Here is a 19,169-nt window from a genome sequence, read left to right as displayed (position 1 = left end):
TCACATCGAAGCAGCCTGTCGGCCTCCAGAGCCGAACCGTAGAAATCCGTCACCAGGTGACATTTCACTTCACTGCAACAGAATCTGCAGACTTCAACCTGAGTGATCTCTGTTTACCTCTCGGATGACCTCTTCGGATCTCTTGCTGTCTCTTTATTTCCGTTTTATCCGATCTGGATCTGAGCGGCGGTCGAATGTACGTCAGTAAAAAGTACGTGTGATGGATGTGTTTCTACTCGGTTATGGTTTTAGTTTCAGCTCCACTTAACCCCGCTCACCCTCCTGACCCGACGCCCTGCAGCACGAGGCCAACCTACGCTCTACACTGGGGATGAATTTACATCTCGGTTACAAATGAATATGATTCACTGCCCAGTCGCTGGCATCCATGTCAATTGGGAAGAATAAACAAAACCAGAAGGAAAAATAAAATGAGCTCGCTGTGGCAGAAGGGAAGTCATCAGATTGATGTGAATTAAATCAGACGTGACTGCTAAAATAACTTTATTTCACAGTTGATCTGTTACAATAACAATATTTATATTACAACGTCTGGACCACACACACACACAGACCGGGCTCTCTCTGCTCAGGCTGTTGTGTCATCAGAGCCACGGTCTGACTGTGTAATTGCATAACGTACCTGTAAAGTCCTGCTCAATAATGCATGGTCAGACTAGACACGGGCAGCGTGACGGAAAACCTTACCTCAACTATGACTGCCCGAAGACCGGACACTCCAGAGACAGGACAGATGCTGGGGCACAGTGTGTGTGCGTGTGTGTGTGTGTGTGTGTGTGTGTGTGTGTGTGTGTGTGTGTGTGAAGACAGAGAGGAAGTAAAAACAAACTCTCACAATTACAGACATTTTCACTTTGAGTCTTGCTGAGTGAGATAGTGACTGTTATTAGGTATTGCACAAAACTAAATAAATCCTGATTCCAAAATCGGTTCATTTCAGGCATGAATGATACATTTTTAGAATATCATATTTTAGCTCTCTGCATGGATGGATTATTGAACAGGCCTCCCTGGACTTCATCTACAAAATCTAACTGAACCAGGAAGAGACTGAAAATGACCACGAAAAAATATAAAATGACTACAATAAAGAGACAGAAAAAACTACAAAGAGATACAAAACAGCTGCAAATTGACACAAAGACCACAATAAGACTCACAACAACTATGAAAAGGGGCAAAACAACAGCAATGTGACACAAAATGACAACAAAGAGACACAATGCCACTACAAAGAGACTCAAAAAACTACAGTGACACAAAAAACACTCCAAATAGAGCAAGATAACTTAGAAATGCAAAACAGCTGCAATAAGGCACAAAGAGACCACAATGACACTCACAACGCAACTACAAAGGGACTCATGGGGACTACAAATAGACCAAAACAACTACAAAAAGATGCAAAAGAGCTGCAATGACACACATAGAGACCACAGAGATACAAACAATGGCTATGAAAAGAGACAAAACAACCAAAAAGAGAAACAAACAAGTAAAAGATGCAAAGCAGCTGCTATGGGATGCACAAAAACACTCACAACAGCTATGAAAAGGGGCAAAACAACTACAAAGAGACATTAAACAAAAAGGCTGAACAACTAATTTCTATAATGTCTTCTATATACAGCAGAGTTGGTGGGGCCTTTTGCATGTCTGTGCCCGGGGGCCCCACCGTGTCCTCCGCCCGTGTTTCTCTGGTGTGTACAGCTTTATGAGTCTGAAACTGTCCGTCACTGCTTATTTGAAAGTCCCTCCTCTCACAGGAAGGAACCCACACTTCCTGCTGCTCTGCTGGATCTTCCTGCTTCTGAGAACTGAACAGCAACAAACATGGCAACTCTCCTCCGCAGACTCGCGGGTCGCAGGTGCTCGTCGGGGCCGTGGATTGGAGTGATTCTGCGGGAAGCGCACGGCCGAACGTCCGCTCTGATCCCCCGGGGCGGATCGCCGCCGCTGCTGCTGGCCGGTGACGGCCGCCCTCTGACGGCGTGCTGTCGCGCACACAGCCGCGGGCAGCACACGCAGGCGGCCGGTCCAGTGGAGGTGGATGTAAAGCGGTTAGAGGGGGAAGACAAGGGTAGGAGAGACACACACATGTGGGATTCAACGTTGTTCAAATGCACACTGACGAACCCGCCATTCAGTTAAAATGCACAGTCACTGTTTGACATGAAACTCTCCGGGATCCATGTGGTACTACAGCTGTTCTGTATACTTTATGCTGTTTCTGCACAAATACATGGAGGCTTGCTTACTTACTGAAGAACAGGTTATATTCCCACAAGTGCTTTTTATTTCTGGAAAAGTATTTAAATGGGAAGTTGTATCGAGGGTGCTTGTTTAATTGTTTTAGTTATAATATAAATAATTCTCTGTAGAGTAATATATGGACCATGGGTCTATTTTCCTCACATTTCCTTACATTTGTTCACATAAAATAGTATCAAAACATTTCTTGTAAATGCTGTGACTTTAAGGAAGGTCACTCATGGCAAGTTAATTATTAAACACATGAAGCTTAATAAGAAAATCAATGCGAAATTATCTCAAATGTGAGTTATGGAGGCAATCTTCTTCAATTAGGGTTGCAACTGAAGATTATGTATTTGATTGATTAATCTACTATATCATAATTAGCCGTTAAAAAAAAAACAACCCACATCAGCTCAGATCAGTTTCCTAGAACTCCAGATATTTTTCAAAATCCCCAAAAATATTCAATCAGTTACAATATAAGACGAGCGAGGGTCCAACTATTATTCATAATCGAAACAATTTCATGAATGGACAGGAACTATGAATCCATGAACGCTTATTTAATCCCTTTGATCATATAATGTGCATTTTCTTTTCTTCTTTTCATTAAATTATTGCTGCTCTACTTATTCCTCAGACAGGAATAGACTTCCACACTGACTTGACTGTAAGTCACGACATAGTACACGTACGGAAGCCCTGAGAGGCCAGTGAGAGAGAACCGTTCTGGGCTGCGGTGGAATATTCCTTTTTTGCTTAGAAAGGTTCCTAACTGAGTGAAATGACCCGGAAGTATCTTAAGTGGTCGCCACAATAAGAGCTGTTTGAATTCTCTAAATGCTAAGGAAAGGTGCCTCAATGCTTCCTTTATTAGCTCCTTTAGCAGAGCAAACACTGGACCTTCCTTTACGAAAGGACAGTAGATGACGCAGCCCCACGATTCCTTGTGACGCAACATTCGACCTTCCATGAAAACAAAAGATATACTTATCTTACACAGGTTTAATAATTACTCATACAGCATTTATGTTAATGAACGAGTAGACCGTGACAAGCCTTTTGTATGTATTTATTTACCTTGGACATGTAAATAAACAGTAAATATAGCAAACAATGAACACATTCTCAGTAGCAAGAACCACCAGTAAAAATACAAAAAAAGCAAGCTAGGCCTATGATAAGTTATTAAACTGTTAAAAAGCAGAATATAACCCAACCGTTGAATCTACGTTATTGCATAAAGGAAATATTGATATTGAACAGTTTTCTTGATTTAGTGAATTCTCGGTTTGAAGCGTGTTGATTAAGTGCGACAGCAGCAGGAAGGAAGGAGCTCCGGTTTCTCTCCATCACACCACGAGTGAAGCAGCCTGTCACAAAAGAAGCTTTTTATATAACCTGCATGCTGTTGAGTAACAGATTTAACGGCCTCATGCTTTAGTTGCTCTTTTTGTAGTCCTTCTCTGTTGTAGTTTCTCCGTGGCAGACCTACGTCAGTGACATCCGCCGTCGCATCACATTAGTTAGCTCAGTGAAAGTGGAGTCGGATTAGAGAATCCGTCTTTTCCTAACTCCTCCTGAATTCTCCTTCACACCTTTCCTTGACCCCATGACGTGTTCCATAGAGGTCAAGGTCAAGTGGTTAGGAATAGACGTCAGGAGGTCATTTGAACAGGTGAAAAAAGTTATTTCCAGGATAAGATTACATTTTTTTTTTTCCTCAAACACGAGGTACTTATGTTCTTGTGTTAGCTAGCTATGTACATTTAAACTCACCTGTAAGGAAACATGAATGCTTTTAGTCCTGTTTAGAACATGTGGTAGTGGTGCAGTTCTGCCTCCTGTGGCCGAAATGGGTATTACAACAACAACTTAAAAAATGATTTTTATGTCTTTTACCCACCTGTTTCACAGATGGAAATAAACAAGATACTTATTTTGAAAACGATCCTGACAAAGACTTTTTTCACTTGCTCTTAAATTATAAATGAAGGAGAGAAAACAATTGTAATCAGACTTTATAAAAATGGATCACCAGATGAATGTTTTTCTCTCACTTGCCCCTCGGGCAACTGATCAACCTGTAGAAGGATCGATAGCTTTAACGTAAGTTGCTGCTCTCTCTTTCTCAGGCATAGTGGAGGTGTTGTTGTGCCGACACAAGGCAAAAAACGCTCTGGGCTACGTGTTCGTGTCACAGGTGAGCAGCCCCCTTCATCATCATCCTCATCACCTGTCTCTCTCTTTCACACACACACACACACACACACACACACACTGACTGAGACACCGTGTCCCGTGTGTGCAGATGAAGAATCTGGTGTACACTCTGTCCTCTGACTCAGCCGCTCACGTGGTCGTCTTCAGGAGTTTGGTGCCGGGTGTTTTCTGTGCAGGTAAGGTTTTTGTCTGTTTGTGTCCAAAAAAAAACCTGCCGAGCCTCTGGATCTGTGCTCAAAGGCTGTTTTTTAAATGGCGTGCGATGGTGTCCGTTGTCATAGGTGCAGACCTGAAGGAGAGGGCCGGGATGAACCACGCTGAGTCCGATCTGTTTGTTCACGGCCTGCGATCACTCATGACTCAGATAGGTAAGAAAGAGAGCGTGTGAGGTGAAGAGTGAGTCCCAGCGCTGAAGTGTGTGTCATCTATGAACCCTCCTCTGTTTGTTGTAACGCCCCGGCAGCTTCATTGCCCATGCCGACCATCGCGGCGATAGACGGCGTCGCCCTGGGAGGCGGGCTGGAGCTGGCCATGGCCTGTGACCTCCGCACTGCCGGTGAGTGAACCTCTGACCCGGATGAGTCCGCATTTTCCTTTTTTTTGAGCACATTTAATGTTCTTCTTTGGTCCCCTCAGGTGACGTTAACTGTGTGTGAAAGGGGACGTCATGCTCTCTTCAAAAGCTGTCACCGGTCCGCTCGTATCGGATCAGTGGCTCAGCGGGACGGATAGTAGCGGCCATTGTTCTAGATTGACAGGCCTCCCTTAACCCATCGGTGTTGATCAGAGCAGTGGTTCTCAATCAATTAAACTGTGAGGGTCAGGACAGAAGCTTCTGTAGAACCATTTATCAATGTTTTCATTCCCTATAGGTAATTACAGTATCTAAAAACTCAAGGTTAAAACCAGATGTTTAGGGGTTAAGCTTTTGAGCTATTTAAACAAAAACTTCTAGAAATCTACCGCGGTCGAGCTAAAACACAAGTCTGTCGTTGTTCCCGTTTCACGTGGTTTTAATGATCTGCTGCTGAGCTCGGGGGACTAATGATGGCTGCCGAGGCCAGACACATCTGCCCAGCTGTTCGTGTCACCGAGCTCGTGGCAGCTCAGTGATTGGCTGAGCGCTGACGAGCTTGGTTAGCAGGTGTTTGCGTCAGAGGCATCAGTCAGACTTTACGCCCCCCAACACACACACACACACACCCACACCTTAATGGCCCTCAGCAGCACAGAGACCTTCAACTGTCCTCTATGTGTGTGTGTGTGTGTGTGTGTGTTTCAGCGTACTCTGCACAGATGGGTCTGATTGAGACGACGCGGGGGCTGCTGCCGGGGGCGGGTAAGACAATGAGAGGCCTTTGCAAAGTGGGCATGTATAGAGAGAGACAAAGCCGCTGTGAGAAGTTAACCTTGAGGTGGTTCTGTCCTGCAGGGGGCAGTCAGCGGCTGCCGCGGACGGTCGGCATCGCTCTGGCTAAAGAGCTCATCTTCACAGGTGGTGTAACAGAAACACTGACACGTCGCTGTAGACACAGGATGGTTATTGTTCAGCGAGGGGCTTCGTGTGTCACACTTTGACCTGTCTGTCTGTCTGTCTGTCTGTCTGTCTGTCTGTCTGTCTGTCTGTCTGTCTGTCTGTCAGGTAAGCGTGTGGGAGGACAGACGGCTCTGGAGATCGGGCTCGTGAACAGAGCTGTTGAACAGAACCAGAGCGGAGACGCTGCGTACGCAGAGGCGCTCAGCCTGGCCAGAGAGATACTGCCCCAGGTTAGAGAGCAAAACACACACTACTTCTTCTTCTTCAGTCCCTTTCCTTGTGTTTTCTCTCTCTCCCCTCTCTCCTCCCTCTCTCCAGGCCTCTGTCGCTCCATATTTCTTTCACTCCAGCTCAGATGACCTCAGTTTGCAGGGCCAGAGTGGCAGTCAAGTGGAGAAATGGACCGCAAATAGCACTGCACACACACACACACACACACACACACACACACACACACACACACACACACACACACACACACACACACACACACACACACACACACACACACACACACACACACACACACACACACACACTCACACACTGAGACATGCCTGTGTTGATGGGGATTTAGTGATTGACAGGAGTTTGCATTGAATGAAAGTGAGGTAGCACGGAGGAGATAATGAGCTGCTTGAGCCCGAGGATTTTTCTCTTCGTGTTGTTGTGGCCTCCGGAGAAAAAGGCTTCGGCTTGTAAATGTTTCGGAGTCCGAACCGTTGCATTTGAGTGCTTTTTAAAGTTACTGCAAGGAACTTTTAACTGGTAATGAAACAGTCTTGATTCAGTACTGATGCCTCGATAGGACCTACATAAGCAAACGAGACCATCGGCGAGAATATTGGTTATTTCTATACAGTTGTTTTCATGCCTGTGATCGTGTCAGATACTCTCTGAAATCAGACGATGTGAAGATTCACCAGAACCTTCTTCAGCTCAGACTCCGGCAGCGGGCTCGGGAGAAACCAGAACCAGGAATGAGTCAGACTCTGCTGCAGTAAAATGAGAGGTTTTCTAAAGGGACTCAAAGACACACTCGCTTTCATTCACAGTGACCGCTAAAATCAACTCAGGATGAAAGTTCCTTGTAGTAGCTTTAAATTGGTACTGGTATTCTACCTTTCATGGCGATGGCTTTAACGGTCTTTCCTTTCTGTTGGCCAGGCTCCCATCGCTGTGCGGCTGGCCAAAGAGGCGGTGAACAGAGGCGTTGAGGTACAGCGTGATTCATAGATTTCATGTTTTTTTACATCGGTGATGGTGGTGACTGAAAGCTGTCTCTTCCAGGTCGACATCAATGCAGCGATGGCGATAGAGAGGATGTGTTACGCTCGGGTAAGACCGACTCCCGTTGCTTCTCTGATGCTTTGAAAACATTGTGTGTCAGACGCTAATGATCCCCGTGATGCGGTACACATTCATGTAACCCGTCCCCTCTGTCTGCAGGTCATCCCCACGCGGGACAGACAGGAGGGAATGGCTGCCTTCCTAGAGAAGAGGCCACCGCGCTACACTGGGGAATGAACTCTTTTGCACTATTGAATTCTCTCTCTCGCACAGACTCAGATATAACCTCATGTCTGGTAGACAATTAACACTAATTGATTTGGTGTGTGCATCCCAGCCACTGAGTCAATTCACTAGTGGAGGTCAGCGCGAGTGTTTTGTGACGTTCAGGATCAGACTGACGGAGCGAGATTTTTATGGAAGCCACCGTGATGAGAAAGGATTCTCAAAACGATGAGTTAACATCTGAAAATGAGAATATAGAGAATGTGTCATTATTTTAGGAGTTTCTAACTATTTTCAGATACTAAGTCAAAATATTGAGAATGTGTCGTTATTTGGAGATAGTTTCTCTTTATAATGTCTCATTGCTACTTTATTTAATCAAAACTATGAAATAACTAATTCACACATGCCGTACTTCTTCATGTCATCTTTTGGAATAAAAAGACAAATCGCACAAAGTGTCATCTCCAGTTTATGGGAATGTACATTCTTTATTTCCAAACATGAAGACGTGACTCTCAGCAGCAACATGGCACAGTCCTAACAGACGCACAGGATCCATCTTGAATCAAACTGACACCGGCCGATTTTCGGGAGGCTCGACTGAACAATCGGACGCACCAGGAGCAACGGAAACAGATTCTGCTGCTCTCTGCCTTTTGTCGAAGCCGATGAGATCGGCTCATGCACGACTAGCAAGCTCACACTACGACAATCGATCCACAGAAAACAACGAGGCCGTAATTCACTGAGCAGATGAGGTGATGTGTGTTTTGCTGATGGCTGTTTTTTTTTAAGAGTACCATTAAGTAGCCCAATATCGTATCCGTACGTCCAACGAGTCGTATCGGGACCGCATCGGGGTTTGACAGCAGTTTCATAAGCAACATTAGTTTTGATTGCATAGAGGAGGATGTTGGGGCCTAAATGAGAGAGAATGTGGGCTGAAGGTCATCGGCTCCAGCGAAAGGTGTTTTCTCTGGACGGTGGAAGTGTAGCCGGTGGGATACGAATGTTTCCACTCATGAATATTTCCCACATCTCTCTGTTTACTTTGTTCTTAATCATAATTCTCACATGAACAATGGAACACACAGTATAATAATTTCCATGCAACCAAATACTGAACAACCCCGACGTCCTGTTTCTCTCTCATTTTATGTACAAATTACAAACTATTTATTTTAAAGATGCAGCTACTTGTACAGACGTACATACACGCATGCTCACACCGAAGCGCTGTCTCGCAATGTGAGACGCATATGAAAGCGAACATACCCTTATATACAACGAGAAAACACGGCTGTGATTCCATAACACACATGTAAATCTGTCATGGCTATACTGACCAAAAAACATTATTGCCGTTCGTGTCCAGAGGGGATGCTTACAGACTCATTAGAACTCTACTCTGGACCTTCTGATTTAGCGGCTGCCAAACGTTGAGGAAAGTAAATAAACCGGAGCTTCTCAAAGAGATGCGTTTAGTTTCGGTTTTCATCTTTAACGTTTGGAACATTTGAACCCAGTGAACACCGCCCTCGGCGAGTGTCCCGTTGCATCAAATCAAAGGCATTAGCTGGTAAAAAAAAAAGACTAAATAAAGAGCGCAGCAGCAGCAGCAGCAGCAGCAGCAGTATTGAGGACCCAGAGGCGTGAGTTTCAGCCATAAACTAACAAGCTGGCGCGGTGCGAGCATTCAGACAAACTCCAGCATGCTCGAGCTCCAAGCGGCGTCATGCATCTAATGAGCTAAACGGACCGGATTCAGACAACCAGAGCCCCGCCGGTGACACGCAGGAGCAGGAGGGGGTCAGGAACCCTTAAACTGAGATTTGCACGTGAGCACTGAAAGGTTTTTTCATTCTTTTGGTATTAAAATCTTAACTGACCACCGGTTCTCATAATTTAATTATTATTTTTTCAATCACAAGAAACAAACAAAGAAAATAAATACAGTTAGTGTGTGTGTGCAAAGAATTGCGGAGTCTTTGTCCTCTAGTGTTTCCTTGGTGAAGTCCCTCTGTGGTGGGAGTCCGCTCACTCTTGGTCCGGGAGCCTCATTTTCTGAAAGAGAAACATTGTAAAAAGACTGAAAGACCTCCGTCCACCGCGAGGCCGCCGTAGCACACGATCAGTACTCGGCGCGTGAGTCTTTACCTCAGCGAGGCGATGGTGGCGGCGGGCTGCCCGGTGCGGGTTCTGTGGCGCTGCAGGCTCTCCAGGATGCTCTTAGCCAACAGCTTGACGTCTTTGTGGGTCTGCGGGTTCGTATGAACGAGCTCCAGCTGCTGCAGGCCGCCCTCCTCCAGCAGCATGCTGCAGTAGCGAGCGGCTGCAGAAACAACACAACATCCAAGCCTGTCAGCCGCTTGGTCGAGTGAGCGAGCGACTGGATTACGATTGAATGGCCTAATTTATAAAAACTAGCATAACGATTAGTTGTGTATTTGCATGTGTCCGTCTCACCGTTCTTGCTGCAGACGTGTTGCATGGCCCAGGCCGCCCACAGCTGGACACCGGGGGTGTGAAAGCTCTCCAGGAGGGGAAAGAAGGGGTTAAATGACCTAAAGAAGAAGAGACAAAAAGAATATGTTTAGTATTCAGTCTACGTCACGCGTTCTTCACTGTGTATCGATGGCTTAAGAAAAGTATGTTCTGACTCAAAAGGTACAAAGCTCAATATAAAGAACATTTTACAGAGTTGTATTCAAGTCGCTCCTTTAAATAGATTTATGAGTATTGTATGAAAATGGCCGTGATATCGGAGATCCTTCTTTAACTTGTGTCACAGGTAATGAATGCTGAATCAGGTTCTGGTCATAACATCGGTGTAAAACGCAGGCCTTCCTGTTTAGATTTTTTGTTTTTGTGCTTTATTATGAGCCTCTTTCCTCAGACACTGGGAACCTTTAGAGAAACTCACTGTGTTTTGCCTGCAGCGTCTAAATAAATTAATAATTTGTTGTCGCTTTCTGACTTATTTTTTTAAAAAGAGAGGGATCGTGCGAGTGTTAGAAGAGAGAGAGAGCGTTCTGAATGAGAGAAAAAAACATTATTTTCTGATTGCATCACGGCGGTTACGTTCTAAGCACAAATAAAGAACCATCAACAGATGATTTACTGTGAACACAGACGCTCTGAGCTGCAGGCGAGTGTTTCTCGCCCCGTGTCATGCTGCTTTTTCATACACCAGTGGACTAATTTGTCAACGATGGGCTGAAGGAACCTGTGAGTTCCTTTTAAACTAGTCCCGTGACTAAAATGAAGAAACTTTTAGGTGAGAAATGTAACTATTTTACTGTAGAGAAGCTGCATCTCACCTGTAGGCCACCATTTCACACTCGGGCGCGGGCCACTTCATGATGACGTCATGCTAGAGAGACACACAAAATGCAGACGACTCAAACAAACTTCTTTTTTAAATAACAGTAACGGCGGTATCCATGTTGCAGGAAGTGGTTTCGCAGTTTTCCTACCAGCTGCGCCAGCAGCGAGGACCGAAGCTCTCGGCTGAGCGTCCAGGCTTCCTCTCCTCGTGACGTCAGGTGTGCCAGGATGCCCGCGGCGAAGTAGCTGACCTCCACCTCCGGGCTGTGCAGCAGGGTGCTGATGTGGTCCAGGAAGCCCTGCACCATCAGCTCCACGTGCAGCTCCCCCACCTCCGCTATGTTGTTCTACACGGCGAAAAGGGGAATAATGATGTCTTAATGAAGTAAAGTTATTCCGTTTCTATAAAAGGGTAATGAGCGAGCGGTGAACTCACCAGCAGGCCGAGAACCTTCTGCTGAATGGAGGACTCGATGGGGAAGGACTGCGGAGGAGGGAGAGTGGGAAGAAAACAGTGAGTCAGCCGGCCCCCGAAGTCACGCATACTTCTACGGAGCAACATGCGATGACTAACGAGCATGCTAATCTGGCCCCCCGAGTTGTTTTGTAGGCAGCGCCTGCTGTTTATTTGCACGTGGACACTTCTGTGTACCTCTAGAACTTTGATGAACAGGTCCAGGCCCTGGTTCTCGATAAAATGGCGGCAGGTCGTCGGCGACTCGTCGGTGAGGTTCCAGAGTGCGCTCAGCGTAAACTTGAGGGTGGCGTCCACAACGCCCTGAGTGGCCTTCTGACGCACGATGTGGAGCAGTTGCTGCAGGAAGGGAGAGAGCATGTTAGCAATGAAAATGATCATTATTTATTATTAAATGATCGGAGCTGAGAAGAGAACCGGACCTTCACTATGAACAGCTCTGCTCCCAGCTGAGCCGTCTGCTCTGTGGACAGCTGGGAAAAGCAAAAGTCTTTAGTGTTTAGGAAGAACACAACGAGAATGCATTCATGAAAGCACATGTGATATAAACACAGTATAACTTTTACCTTGGCAGCCAGTATGGAAATGATAGCCACGGCCATCCTCTGCATGTTCTGGTCTTCGTGGTTGCAGAGCCACTGCATCACCAGTTTGGCAGCTTCAAACCTGCCACACAGAGAGAGAGGAGGAACACGTTTCTACTGTAGGCATAGAGAACCTTTCTTTTATGGTATGACCGTGTCAATCTTTTATACATTTCGTCCTTCTCAAAAGACTTTGTAGTATTTGTATTTCTCACCTGTTGAATGGAACCTCCTGCAAAATGCGATCGCTGCACAGAGACAGCAGGCAATTCTTCTGCAGCTGCAGACGGAGAAACCAAAACAGGCATCAGCCCAAAGTTCCAGTGAAGGTCACACTGATTTCAATATTTCATTAACGGTTAACAAAGCACAATGGTCTTGCAGTGCACTGTATTCTCTATTTGCTCTCCATCCACGGTGAGGAAAACAAATAAAAAAGGGAAGCTGCACTGTTTTTGGGGCTGTGGGAAGTTCCCCAACACAACACAATGTTCAGGCTGACACAATGAGGTGAGTTTGCATACAATCCTTCTTGTCCTCGCTGGGATTTTACTAAACTAACAAGAGTCCCACCGCGAGCTTCATCCTGCCGACTAAATGAACTTCTGCTTAAATATGCCAATAACAGCAGACTGATCAACTCGAGCAATACGTCTACTCTCCATCACACGACCGCATCGATCACAGCCTCACTGGTCCGAGCTACCGATGAAAACAGTTCATTCACAAATGTAAACAACATTTACTTTGACACTCCAGTATTATGATGAAGCAAATTGAAATCATTCTATATTTTAGTAATAAATATGTTTTGCCTCGTTACTGTAACTTAAAGTCACTCGTCATCACTCCTAATTATCTTATCAAAAGGTTCACTAATTACGCCGTCTGCCTCGCAGTCCGCCATTAAGAGCTGCAATGCATGTTGGTGCGAGTCTAGTATACATCTGGGCATTTGTCGCGTACACAAAATCCACATTCTAAGCAGTTGGAACGCCCTTCGCACTCTATTTCACTTCATGCTTAGCATGAATAGGATGTTCGTATAACATTTTGAACGCAGCGTCAGAGAAGGCTTCCATTCCCAGCTCACCCTCAAGCTTCACTGATTACTTCTTCTTCGTCTTTTTTGTGACCGTCTGCAGCCGGTGATCTAGTTGGCTCAGGTCGGTTAGGTGTATGTCTCAAGTTTGTTTATGGACACAAGGAGTGGGAATGAAGAATATATAAATATTGGGGGATAAAGTCTGAACTGGCTAAAAACAATCTGTGCTCGACAGCACGTGAAGATGAATCATTACATATATTTTAGAAATGGTGTTACTGAGGTTTTGTAGCTCAGCAGAGACAGTTTTCTACAGATATCTGTGCCTTGCTTGGCTTGTCCGTCATTGATGGAAACTGGTGACATTTTATAACAAAAGATATTTGTATCGGGATATTCGATGGAAAAGCAAACAACCTTTTTCTCAGGGTTCCCTGTGCTAATAAACAGGTTCAATCAGGTTGCAATAATCAGGTTTTAATTTGTTCACGTTTGATTGTGATTGATAAGCCACTACGACGGCAGCGCAGGCATGGAAGCTACCTGCTGGTGGTTGGGGAACGTCCTCATGGCCTCCAGTAGGAGCTGAGTGACGGTGCTCAGCAGTCGCACCGGCATTCCTGCTGCCAGGTCCTGCTTCGTCAGGTTGAACACACAGGCACTCGCTGCCAGCTGGACATTCAGAGTGGCGGGGTGATTCTTCATACCCAAAACTACCAGCTAGGGAAAGAAAACAAGAGAAGAAGAAAGCAAAATTGAAATATGACACCCCAGAGCTTCTCAGATGAACATGTGGTTCAGACATTAGATGTAATGCTTAAAGCTACTATGAGGACCTTTCATTTTGTGTTGCTTTTGGCGGTCCCTGTGGACAAAAGACTTAATGTCAAAGTACAACAACGTGGTTTCACCTTGAGGATGTCGGGCCTCGGTTTCTCCATGACATGGGTGAGGCTGAACAGATGAAACAGAGCTTCTCTCACGAAACCTTCCCTCTCACTGTAGCGACGCAGGGCCTCGCAGATCTGGGTCTCGTAGGCTTCTCCTGTTACCTGTTTACACACAAGACACAGCTTTCTGTAGCAAACCTGCATTTCTATGCGTAATGTTGCAATGATAATGCAAACATCTACACCTACCTTTAGAGTTCCTTCTCCTGAGAGGAAGTCAGAAAACCCAGCATCGGTGGCCAGAAGTCCCACAAAGGTCATCCCCGGTCTCTCCTCCACAAACGCCTTGACAGCTGCATCTGTGACCTGCGATGTTCACACACATTTAGCCCGTATGCTTCCTTTGCAATCTAACTGAAATGCCCAGAGACAAATACAAACACACACACACCTGTTTCCTCCCAGACACATCCAGGGAAACGAGAGCGGGCAGGATGCCTGGCTGTCCAAGCAGCTGACGAGCCACGTCAGAGGTAAACTGCTTATCATCGCTGATGTCCAGGTGCTGCATTAGCAGTGGATGTAAAGAACGAAACAAACATGGAGAAAGTGTTCTTCTCAGTACAAATCAATCAAATAAAAAACGGGTATAAAAGCAGACACACAGCGCGGCTCCTTCCTCCCACTAACCTGCAAAACATCCAACTGGCCTATGACTCCCAGCAGCTGAGCGGTGCTCATCTCCAGCCTCTTCAGTTGGTGCAAAGTTAGCGAGCGCAACCGCTCCTTCAGGCCCAGCAGCGGGCTCAGGTTGGTGACCGAGGTGTTGGAGAGATCGAGGCTCTCCAGCCGAGGCAGCAAACACACGTCGACGAGCCCGGAGTCGTAGAAGTCGACGTTGGCCAGAGAGAGGGAGCGGAGGCCCCGGAGGGAGCTGAAGCGATGCCGGATCGGTTCCTCCAGAGAGGACATGGTGAGACCCGTTAGGACGAGTCGCTGGAGGGACTCCTGCAGGACGTATGGGGAGAAAAAAAACAAACGTTAAACAAGTTTCAATTATTTTTAATATCAAGGGTGCTTCAAACTAACTCTCACTTTACCTGACAATACTTATTGGAGGCCAGTCCCTGTAGGATATCAGGAATAGTGAGGTCCGCGTTGACCCTGGCGGCATCCAGCTCCAGCAGTCTGTGAGAGCAGAGGGCTTTCTGGAAGGCCTCCGCCGAGATGCGTGCCGTACGAATGCAGGCCCGTCTCAGCCGCAGGTATTCACAGTTCCGAAATACACCCACGGTGCTGTCATTCAACAGACCTGCGGTGGAATGAGTCATGTTTAATTTCTGGGTTCATGCAGGGCTGAGCTGAACTTGCACAAAACTGCATCTGTTTATCAACAGCAGGGTTTTGGTTGAAGTGACAACACGCATAACATCAGATTATGTAGCTTTTGAAAGTATGCAGTATTGTTTTTATCAAGAGATTATTGATATTCTTCAGGGTTGATATTTGACGGTTCAACAGGTGATTTGACAAGTGTAAGAACTGTGTAAGAGAGTCTTTAAAAGGGGCCTAGGTTTACCTTCAGTGGCCATCTTGGCCAGCAGCTGGTCCGCCAGCTCCTGTGGGAAGAGCACCGCCTCTCTGAAGCACAGGGAGCCATCGGGACGCTTCACACAAAAACACTCCAGGTTCTGGCTCACGTGGGTCAGGCACAGGTCCGTCAGAGCCGGCGGAGACGCCTCATCCTACAAAACAACAACAGCAAAAAAGGGGGGAACCGTTAGACGCATTCAATGCCCTTCTTTGTTTTACTTTTGTGATTAAAGAGCACAAAAACTCACCGTGTTTAGGAAACTACAGGCCATGGTTTGTAAAATATTTCGGCAAAAAAAAAAAGAAAAATGCTAAAACGGCTCAGTTTTTAGCAGTTTCAGTTTGTAGTCTCCACCTGCTTGAGGGCCGGGACGTTACGCTAACCTGTCTAACAACACAGTAACCTGGACCGGAGGACGATGAGTGAGCACCGACCGGTTCGTTAGCCAGCTAGCTAACCAGCTAGCTCACTTGTTGTCGCCTCCGTTGAGGAAAATCGCTCTCCGTGCAAACACGTCGAAAGCTGCCTGCTGTGGCGGAATTCATGTTTTTAAAAATATATATATATCGACTAATCCCCGTTACGTCCGAGGCTCAGGAAAAACGTAACCAGGAGGGAGGAATATGGTTTCCCACGGCCAGCTGGTTAGTTTCTATTTTTGACAAGACAGACAGTAAACAAAAGGTCACAACCGTCACAACACTGGAAGTGCATTCGCGAAAAAAAGGGGGGCGGGACTACGGAAGCCTGTAAAGGAGTGTTATTAAACCAGGAAGAGATCACCAGCAGATACACCGGTGAGACACGCGTGAGCATGTTCTTCTACTGTTTGCAAAGGAAAGCTATTGTATAAGTAATCATAGTGCGCTTTTACAACAACATTACATTTACCGGTAATCATCTCTATTTGGGTTTTTTTTAATTGATTTTATTTTAAGGAAACGCTTTCGTAACAGTGCAGGGTTACCCATTCAACAAGGTCACAGTGGACGTAGTGGGAGCTAATCCTTCAGCACATGCAATTAAAGTCACGTTAGAAAAAAGCCATAAGTGCAATAATTATGGCCGGACTTATAAACTTTGAAGATCAGAAGGAAGTGGAGCAGTTTTTGGACAATTTGGGAGTGGAGTACAGCTTCCAATGCTACAAAGAAAACGATCCTGAAGGTAACTCTCGTGCGCTGTTCACAGATCAATGGTGCTGAAACATTGGACACCAGCTAGACATTATTATTATTTTAATAGATATGTGTATAATATCACTTTCTACATAACCAAACTAAGAACAACACAGCACAGATATTGCCAAATTACAGAACACAAATTAATAAATTAGTTAACCTGGGTAGCAATAACTTATGCCTACATATGAATTATATTATTTACATTTGTATATACATTAGTACCATTTCAAAGACAAGGAAAATCAGCGTCTATGACTTATTTGTGAAAACAAAGTCCATGCGCCCTGTCAAGATTACCAAGATTATAAAGGAAGGGTTTCCAGATTCAAAAGGCATCTCCTTTAGTTCTGACAGAGATGTAACTTTGAGTGTTTGATGTGTGACGTCTGCCTCCTTCTCTTTGTGACATGCTGCTCTCAGGGTGCCAAAGGCTCTCGGACTACTTGGAAGGGGTGAAGAAAAACTACGAGTCTGCGGCACAAGTGCTGAAACACAACTGTGAAACAAATAAACACGGAGAGAGCTGCTATAAACTGGGGGCCTACCACGTCACCGGCAAAGGTAGAACGGCAACGTGGCTCTTTGCTTTCCTTATTTCATCCTCTCTGGTGTTTGCGGTTACATTGTGCGTATGAATGGGACTAATAGTATGACATTAAGTATTCAAGCAAAGTACAGTGAACTCTACATGTATAGATGTAGTGAAGTCACTGGTTACATTGCAAGATAAAGTTTTTCTAAGCAAATATACATGAGGACAAAATGTCATATCTCCATAAAGATATAAATCACAATATGGCATGTTTTCTGGTAAGTGAATAAATAGTCTATATGAAATATCCTATTTTTGTGAGTATTTTCTCATTTAATCAAGAACTTTAGTGCAAAACTAACAGAACAGTTCCAAGTGAAATTATAGAGAAAAGAATAATATATATTTCCAGCTATACACTGACTACGTTGACATGCATGCACACAAATACAGAGCAATGTGATTAAGACGACAGTTAGATTTAACAACACTCAGGAATCCCCATGAGCAGAATTCTTATTTAGATTGTCTTAGAAACTTTGATGTGCTTCTTATTATCAATTAAGACAAATCATGATATCTCTATAGGATTCAGTTGAAAGATGTACATTATCATATTATTGTATTATAACCCAGCCCTACTTGTAATGGGCTAAACATTTAGTAACGAATATTGATGAATATGATTTACTTGTGAACACATCATAATATGAAACTCTTCATATTTAAATGTTGATACTTGCAGGCTGCCCTTTCTTTTGTTGCTCTCTTGATGTCTGATTTTTATTCGAGTGATGGATTTAAAGTTCTTCCCACCAGGCGGCGTGACAGAGTGTCTGAAAACAGCCTACTCCTACTTCATGCGCTCCTGCCACACCAGCGGTAAGAAGTCTGTAGACGCCTGCCACAACGTCGGCCTGTTGGCCCACGACGGGCGAGCCAACGAGGGGGGGCCTGACCTGGCAGCAGCCCGGCAGTACTACGAGAAGGCCTGCGCCGGCGGCTTCGCTCCCTCCTGCTTCAACCTCAGCGCTATGTTCATCGACGGCAACGCCAAAGGAGTGCCGCCGGACATGAGTCTAGCTCTGAAGTACGCCAACAGGGCCTGTGAGCTGGGACACGTGTGGGGCTGCGCCAACGCCAGTCGCATGTACAAACTCGGGGACGGCACGGAGAAGGACGAGAAGAAAGCCGAGGAGCTGAAGAACCGGGCGAAGGAGCTGCACGGTTTGGAGAAGGAGAGGCAGCTCAAGTTCGGGGAGTGAACGTGACACTTTATGAAGTTGTTTTTGATTTGGTGTTCAGTCAGGTTGTTTGTGTGGGGACAAGATTGTGTGTGCAAACAACAACCTGTTGAGAGGTTCAAATGTAGGAGATGATGTGTTTATACAATATAGAATTATTAAATGGACGTTTGCCTCATTCGCAGTGTGTCGACAGTCAAATTCAGGGAGTAGTATTGACTATTTGTATTGGTAGATTTCAGCTAAGATGTATACAGTAGATGAAAGAGCAAAAAAATGAGTCATGATTCATGTACAGTACAAGATCATTTATGTCTTTTGAAGGATTATGACTTGTGGTATAAACTTATAGAACTCAGTGTACTGTCGTCACATTGTCGTGTGCACCAACCTTCATATAATACTATGTAGACATAACCATTGTGTATGTTATTAGAATGGTATGCCAACACATTTAATTGACTTTAATTGGAACAAACCTTGTGTAGTAAATGTTGAAGCTCAAAATTACCAAATGTAATTTAAACAGAAAAATATAATTGTGTTAATATAATTGTTAATAACTGGGGGACATTATCAGAGGTGGAAGTACTCATAATACAGTTTACAAGTAAACTGTACTTAAAAGTATCAAGAGTTAGAGTAGTCATTATGCAGAGTGCTTCCTTTTACAGTGTTATATTAATATAGAATATTATATTATTCAGTTTTTATCACTAACAAATACATTTAAGAGCAT

At 45.0% G+C, this 19,169-nt stretch overlaps 3 protein-coding genes across 4 annotated transcripts; 2 read left to right on the top strand and 1 right to left on the bottom strand.

Annotated features, from left to right (window-relative positions):
* The first annotated feature begins 1,815 nt into the window (after window positions 1-1,815).
* Window positions 1,816-7,995, top strand: echdc2 (enoyl CoA hydratase domain containing 2). 2 transcript variants are annotated; one of them, XM_079157640.1, is made up of 11 exons: window positions 1,816-2,101; window positions 4,413-4,480; window positions 4,589-4,676; window positions 4,782-4,868; window positions 4,964-5,056; window positions 5,783-5,839; window positions 5,933-5,995; window positions 6,143-6,267; window positions 7,205-7,255; window positions 7,328-7,375; window positions 7,487-7,993. In XM_079157640.1, exons 1-11 carry the CDS (start codon window positions 1,855-1,857, stop codon window positions 7,562-7,564), a joined length of 1,005 nt encoding a protein of 334 aa, XP_079013766.1. In that variant the 5' UTR covers window positions 1,816-1,854; the 3' UTR covers window positions 7,565-7,993. The 2 variants fall into 2 exon arrangements, with proteins under 2 accessions (XP_079013766.1, XP_079013765.1); XM_079157639.1 differs by having other exon boundaries at window positions 5,783-5,995; window positions 7,487-7,995.
* An 855-nt stretch (window positions 7,996-8,850) lies between these two features.
* zyg11 (zyg-11 family member, cell cycle regulator) lies at window positions 8,851-16,229 on the bottom strand. The gene is made up of 18 exons (XM_079157638.1): window positions 15,718-16,229; window positions 15,456-15,621; window positions 14,977-15,188; window positions 14,567-14,884; window positions 14,328-14,441; window positions 14,126-14,242; window positions 13,898-14,038; window positions 13,530-13,706; window positions 12,157-12,221; window positions 11,924-12,023; window positions 11,780-11,830; window positions 11,535-11,696; window positions 11,319-11,366; window positions 11,032-11,229; window positions 10,876-10,928; window positions 10,022-10,119; window positions 9,713-9,887; window positions 8,851-9,619 (listed from the first exon to the last, which is right to left on the bottom strand). The coding sequence occupies exons 1-18, from the start codon at window positions 15,739-15,741 to the stop codon at window positions 9,613-9,615; spliced, it is 2,226 nt and encodes a 741-aa protein (XP_079013764.1). The 5' UTR covers window positions 15,742-16,229; the 3' UTR covers window positions 8,851-9,612.
* Window positions 16,230-16,258: 29 nt separating this feature from the next.
* coa7 (cytochrome c oxidase assembly factor 7) lies at window positions 16,259-18,721 on the top strand. The gene is made up of 3 exons (XM_079157637.1): window positions 16,259-16,637; window positions 17,075-17,215; window positions 18,006-18,721. The coding sequence occupies exons 1-3, from the start codon at window positions 16,532-16,534 to the stop codon at window positions 18,449-18,451; spliced, it is 693 nt and encodes a 230-aa protein (XP_079013763.1). The 5' UTR covers window positions 16,259-16,531; the 3' UTR covers window positions 18,452-18,721.
* The last annotated feature ends 448 nt before the right edge of the window (window positions 18,722-19,169 follow it).

Source organism: Pholis gunnellus (assembly GCF_910591455.1).
Source record: "Pholis gunnellus genome assembly, chromosome: 4".
NCBI lineage: Eukaryota > Metazoa > Chordata > Actinopteri > Perciformes > Pholidae > Pholis > Pholis gunnellus.
This window is presented reverse-complemented; position numbering and strand designations above follow the sequence as displayed.